General features: G+C 42.6%; 1 protein-coding gene across 1 annotated transcript; it reads right to left on the bottom strand.

Moving 5' to 3' along the window:
* Positions 1-363: 363 nt before the first annotated feature.
* On the bottom strand, positions 364-5,893 carry LOC118376118 (acidic mammalian chitinase-like). The gene is made up of 11 exons (XM_035762797.2): positions 5,762-5,893; positions 5,207-5,239; positions 4,719-4,980; positions 4,458-4,514; positions 3,463-3,628; positions 3,117-3,241; positions 2,842-2,965; positions 1,775-1,957; positions 1,496-1,612; positions 1,165-1,297; positions 364-946 (listed from the first exon to the last, which is right to left on the bottom strand). Exons 2-11 carry the CDS (start codon positions 5,229-5,231, stop codon positions 684-686), a joined length of 1,455 nt encoding a protein of 484 aa, XP_035618690.1. The 5' UTR covers positions 5,232-5,239; positions 5,762-5,893; the 3' UTR covers positions 364-683.
* Positions 5,894-6,793: the final 900 nt, after the last annotated feature.

The raw sequence follows: 6,793 nt of genomic DNA on the forward strand, positions 1-6,793 counted from the left end.
TCATTCACCTTAATTAAGAGGACTGTTCATTTGTAGTTTATTGTTTTGTTCAGTTATTTTATGAAAGATATGAACACTTACCACGCTGCACTTTGGTCCTCCTCTCCTTCCACCAAGGTAACCGTTACAGTATTACTGGTATATTTTCACCTACCATTTGATGAGGAGTCAGTAAGAAAAGGGGAAAAGATACGGATAGTCAAATAGAATAAGTTAAATATAGTTAAATGGCTTTGGGTTTGTAGAAGTATTGCAATATAAAAGTGCAATGTTAAAAAAGGTAGCCTCAAGGTAATATATGTTGTAGGGCTAAGAATGAAAAGTTTTAAAAACCATGTCAAACACAGGGAAATTACAACAAGATAAAGCAGGAAAAAAATGTTTTATTCATATGCTTCTAATCTAAAGTAAAATGCACATCCAAATCAACCAATTTCCACTACTACTAAACTCAATGCAAGACTCAACTGAATGCATCTCAACTATTGTCTACAGAAAGTATTCTTCCATAAAACCTTTTTTTCACGACGCTAACACTTGAAGTTGGTAAATACAAAGTTGGTGTTAGCTTTGGCATTAACCATGCTAATGGACGCCAGGAACGAAAGCTGCTTTTTCTTCAACAGCTAATGGGGATCTGAAATTAAAATCACAAGTCATAAATTCACTCCCTCACAACACGCTCAAGGCCATACACAGCACTTGCAGCTATCATTGAAGACGGTGCCACTGCCGCATTTGCTGAGGTTAGTGATGCCACCAGCGCACATGTAGAAGGAGTTGTTGTCCTCTGGGTTTGCGTAGATGCCATCAGGCTTGCCGTTGCAGAAGCCGGTCCCAGGGGCGTGGGTGGTGGGGCGTGTGGTGGTGGGGCGTGTGGTGGTGGGGCGTGTGGTGGTGACTGAGCCAGGTTTGGGAGTGGTGGTAGGGGGCAGAGGGGGCAGCTCTGGATGGGAGGAAAGAGAAAAGAGGAGAGAGGGTTTTACCATGAGGGACAGAGCTGAGGTGATGAAATGTCTGGACATGATTTAATCTGACTGCATTTACCATAGTGGCCCCCTCCACAGTGGGATAATCTGTTCCAGTATTTGGTTCACTTCCGATTACACTTTAGTTAAGTTTTGGATTGTCAAGTTTGTACCTTCACTGAAACGTCAGACTTACCAATGTCAAGAAGGTTGCGCAGATGTCCCAGCAGAGGGTGGTTACCCTCGGCGCAGAACTGGTTGGCGAAGTCATCAAGATCCAGGGCCCACACGAAGGCCCCGCCAAACTTGTTGGCCTTCATGTAGCGGACCTGTCGGATTGAAGGAGGATAGAGAAAGGTAGAGAGACAAAGACAGAGAGAGAAAGGGTATATATTTAGAGGCTTTGTCACCCAAGTTTTCACAAAGCTTAAGTATCATGCCAGATACTTTGTTTACCACTTCAATGACTGAGCAATAATGTCTTCTTTTCTAAATTAGTATCATGGTAAATGTTGAATTGAAATGACCTTGGTCTCGTAGCTCTGCCTGTTGTCAAATCCAACCCACTCATTGCCCTTGTAGGCATAAGGAACCATCTGGTCTGCAATCATCTCAACTGTTGTGCCCTTCACAAAGGTGCAGATCTGAACAAAACACATGAAACGGGAGATTGTTTTGTGAAATCATCATGCAAATGAAATCACCCTCTTGTACTGCATTCTTGAAATAACAATGAAAAACAAATATATAACTTTGCTTAACATTTTAGTCCTGAGTGTATAAATGTTTTGGCCCCCAGCTCTCACCTCATAGTATGCCCAGAAGCCGGCCTCGCGGGTATAGGGCCCGGCGGAGGCGGGGCCACTAGCTGGTGCTCCAACACTGGTGTCAGATGATGTAAGGCGGAAGGTACGACCATAGGAGGCAAAGCCCATGTTCAGCTTCTCCACTGGGGTGCCATTGTCTCTCCAGTACTTCATGGCATAGTCCTGAGAGAGAAAGAGAGGGGTGGAGGGGGGGGGGGGGGGGGGAGAGGTGAGAAATATAGCAAGTACCTCAGCAGTGCTAGGGCATTTATTGTTGTTGAACAGGGATGGGTAAATTTGATGGAGGTGGGGGCCACAAAAAACGGAACTCATCATTAGGGGCCGCAATGGCTCGTGGGTCTGCATACTCACATCCATTACCCCGCCACCTTGCGAACATTTTATTTACCCCCCCCACCCCCCCGTGACAGCAAAGAGAAAAAAATCCTGCAATTCTGCTCATCTTGCCATGGGGTGGAGATGAGAAAGTGACGTTTTACAGCTAATTTCCTGCAATTCTACACATTTTCCAAAAAAGGTGGAGGCAAATGTTTGCAATGTTTAATGTGATAACTGATGATCACTGGGCCCCACCCCGGTCGGTAATTCAACCATGATTACTACAAGTTTCGATAGCTGGCCACTAGACTAATTTACCAATCTATAACAAATGTAGCTGACATGGGCTAATTAAAGGATTGCTGATGCACGACCAAACATCAAAATTGCACCTTGTGTATTCTAAGACTGAGCCCCCAAAAAAAAAAAAACAACATAAAATAATGGGGTCGCAATGTCCCATCCCTGTTGTAGAATAACACTCAAATGTGAAGTGGCACTATGGTGTTTCTTTATCATCGTAGCAAATGTCATAATTATACCATAATAAGTCAATATCATCGGTAAAGCTGTATGATGTATGAAACCAATTTGTCTTCATGAAGATGGTTGGAATGAGAAGGGTTTTGATCTTACTACTTTCTTCCTTCTACAGCTTTAGTCACTACAAAAGTATCATTATACACACTGCTAAACATTCTGTCAGTTTGTGTGGAAACTTTCCTTACAGTGTTGAAGAAAATAAGGTCTCCCGTGTCATGAGCACCACGGTAGAGTGGGCTGTTGTGTCCAGTGAATTGCTCCCAAGTTCCGTGGAAGTCATAGGTCATCACGTTGATGAAGTCTAGAGACCTGGAGATACACACACAAGCAGACACATAAACTATAACTATTTAGATCAGAAATGGCACCTGGAAGCTGTTTGTAAAGATCCAGAGCTCACTATAAAAACTGATGGAACAATGCTGGAAACATTCATATTAAAAATGGCCTCTAGACTCACTTGGCGATCTCAGCAATCTCATATCCAGCATCGATGGTTCCCTTCCCAGCGGACACGGCAGCAGTCAGCATGAGCTGGGCATTGCCGGTGGACTTGGCCTCAGCTGCGTAGGCAGCCACGAGCTCCTGTAAAACGTACATACACAAAGCATCATGGGTCAGAAAGGGTTGGAGATACACGGTAAAGATGTATTATGGGAAACCATACGAGCTTGGGAAAATATATGAATATGATGCACTCAGTTTTTGTAAAGCTCTTTGGATGCTTGGTAAAGCACTAATAAATCCAAACCATTATCTACATTGTTTCCATTGACTAATAACTGTAGTGGAGGTGCCACACCCACCTGGCACAACAGAGTAAACCTCTTCTTGTCCTCTGGGGGGCTCCCTCGGGCTCCAGGGTACTCCCAGTCCAGGTCCAGCCCGTCAAAGCCATGAGTCCTCAGGAAGCTGATGGATGACTGGATGAATGTATTACGGTTGGCAGCATTGCTCACCATGATGGAGAACCTGAGGTGAAGAAGAAAGTTTTATCATAAGGCTGTGTATTACAATACACCATATGGTTTCTAAATACTACTGTTCTACTTCCACAAATATACTACTAGCTAATTTCTCATGGACCAAGTACGTAAACATAAATCGAGCATCTGACAGAACGAGGTGAGATTTTAGTTCTGGGTTAACTCAGTTTTCTACTAGAACACCATGATGGAACACCTGAGAGAAGATCAAGGTTTTATCACAATGCCTTAATATAATACACTATGGATGCTAAAGTGTGCTACAAGTACATTAGTACAGATATCAGTAGTCATATAGTACTGTTAGTCATGATGAAAGTAATCTTGACAACACAAACGTCAAAAGCACTTTGAACAGCATCTTATCTTCACTTTGCTTGTAAAACATGAACGTTGTGTGATTTCAGGTCCCCTAGTATAGTTAACATACACCCAGACCACCTAGATTCAGCTATTTCACACATGTACACGTGTCTATTAATATGTATGTGTGAATTGGAAATGTGTTTTTTGCATATCCCAAATCTTCTTGAAACAACCTCAGGGAGTGGGGTCACAGCCAGGGTCTGCCATTATTAACAGTAACCCTGGTGCAATTAGGGATAAGTGCCTTGCCCGAGGGCACATAGAGAGATATTGAATCTTGTTGGCTCAGGGATTCGAACTAGCAACCCTTCGGCTTGCCGCCCTTTCCCGCCAAACACTACGATACTGTAGGTACAGTTGAAGATGTACTCTAAACCTAAGTCTGGTTGTTTAAGCCAAATGTATGGTGTGTTTCATAGCCCTGTGGCATGACTAAGGAAGGTACTTACTGGGAAGAACCGAAGTTCCATCCTCCGACAGCCAGCAGAGTCTTAAGATGGGGGTTCCTGCAGAGAGACGGCAAAGAAAGGCGAGTTTGAGATTATTCAGCGATTTTGGATATAAGTAGATTGAAAAATCTAAGTGGCTGCTAAAAACTAGCTCCAGTTCAGAGAAATGAATAACAACAACAATGAAATATCCTGGACAATTGGGAAACTAAGTTTCTCATTCAACACCAACACTAATAAGTTGTGAAGCGAGCCACTTACTTGGTCTTCAAGGCGTTGAAAGACTTGTAGAGGACGTCATCGTTCCACTCGTAGGTGACCAGCTCGTTGCGGCTGTTGATGATGGAGAAAGCGTAGATCAGGTGAGTGCACAGGTGGGGGTCCACATTCTCGGGCTTGTACTTCCCTTTGTCTGGTCTGTATTGAGACCAATTGGTGAAGTAGCACACCATCTTGGGAGAAGCTGCAGCTGTGGTGGACACTGAGGTGGAAGCACCCAACTGGCACAGCACCAGGCACAAGCCTAGAGAAAGAGAGAGAGACAAATCTGAGGTCAATACATGAGTAACTCATGATAATAACTTTTATCTGCACTGATGTGATAGGTATTTCCTTTGCCTTTCAAAACTGTACTTTGTAAATTGCCAAAAAACATTTGTCAAATCATATCCTTTCATTAGACGACAAAGGGCAGTGATTGTGCCTGATGTAAACTATGGAGTCGTAGTGGATGAGTTGTATGTTATCACCTGCTAAGATTGTCAGCTTAGACATCTTAACTTCTGTTCGATACGAGAGAGAGAGAGAGAGAGAGAGAGAGAGAGAGAGAGAGAGAGAGAGAGAGACAGACATACAGACAGAGATTAATCAATTAATCTTGAATCTGATATAATACAGTTGGTATTTACAGTGGGTTATGTCAGGATGGAACTGATGCAATGTGTCAAACATGTACCTGCTCACTATATCACAACAATAAACTACCCACGACTAATATTTATCTCCCCATTAGATAAATAAACCTGACCAACTGCACTGTGCATGGTACTGTCCTAAACAACATGTCCTACACTATTGAAATTATAGCATTAAATGTGTTCATTTACGGACTCTCCTTAATACATTCAGATACTTAGAATCTTTAGGAAACTCATTTAGCAATAGAATTAAAAGCAACAGTGTCTAGCAACTAAAACAAAATAGCAGCTAACATCAAATGTTTTTTCATCCAATTACACAATGAATCATTGGTCAAAATATGACAGAATAAACTGTCAGCTCTCAGAGTTTCCTTCCAAGCTTACCTTGGGAATTTCAACGATGATCGAACCAGTGATGAGAAGTTTAGTCTATCCTTTTATATAGTTTATGTGACCAAATGGGAGGGGGGTTGATAAAATGATTGAAATACAATCAGATAAGATAACTACAGAATGGTCTGGACTGGGTGGAGATGTATTTATGACAGGGTCGTGCCAGGTAATGCACAGTACTCAGCTGAGAAATGCAAAATAAGACAGATAAGACACAGTGCCTATAGAAAGTATGCCGCCTTGAACTTTTTTTCAAATGTTGCTGTGTCATTGGCCACGTTTACACGTGAACAGTATTCCGGATAGAGTATAGCTGTAACCATGAATAAACAAAATATTCCTCATTTAAGTTTATATGGGTTAAAAGGAATGGTAACTGAAATCTGGACACTGACCGTAGTCCTATAATCTCTCAAATGTAGCCTAATAAAATATGAATTATTGCAGACTTATGCATTTGTTGCAGTAAAATTATATAACACATGTTAATTTTGTCTCTGGAACAGAGAGAGAGAAGAAATGTGATTACTTTCTTTAAGCAACTCTTGAGAGTTGCCGGTCTTCTAGCTATCATCGATCCACTTTTCATTTTCCATTTGTTTTGTCTTGTCTTCCCACACACCTGGTTTCAATTCCATAATTACATTGTGTATTTAACCCCCTGTTCCCCCCATGTCCTTGTCCAGGAATTGTTTGTTGTGCACGTTTATCTGGTGTGCGACAGGTTTTGTATCCATTGATTGTTTGTTCTGATTCCGGTGGTTTTTATTATTAAACTGCTCCGTTGTAAACACCGTTTTTGCTCTCCTGCGCCTGACTTCTCTGCCGCCAGTACGGACCCATTACAGAATTCCGGACCAACTATATGGAGTCAGCAGGAGCAGGTACCCTGGGTATAGGGGTGGAGGAGCGCGTCCGGGAGCACGCAGCAATGCTTCACCATCTTGGCACCGCCATGGACCGCGTTGTCCAGACAATGGACCACTGGGAGAGACAGGGAGTTCTATCAGTCCCTCCACCAGC

Source organism: Oncorhynchus keta, chromosome 21 (assembly GCF_023373465.1).
Source record: "Oncorhynchus keta strain PuntledgeMale-10-30-2019 chromosome 21, Oket_V2, whole genome shotgun sequence".
In the NCBI taxonomy this organism is placed as follows: domain Eukaryota; kingdom Metazoa; phylum Chordata; class Actinopteri; order Salmoniformes; family Salmonidae; genus Oncorhynchus; species Oncorhynchus keta.

Coding starts and splice junctions, on each gene's coding strand:
- LOC118376118 (XM_035762797.2), bottom strand. CDS start 5,231: ATGTCTAAGCTGACAATCTTAGCAG. Junction 3,629..4,457: donor TGGAACTTCGGTTCTTCCCA/GTAAGTACCTTC, acceptor TCTTCACCTCAG/GTTCTCCATCATGGTGAGCA. Junction 1,298..1,495: donor GGCAGAGCTACGAGACCAAG/GTCATTTCAATT, acceptor TCAATCCGACAG/GTCCGCTACATGAAGGCCAA.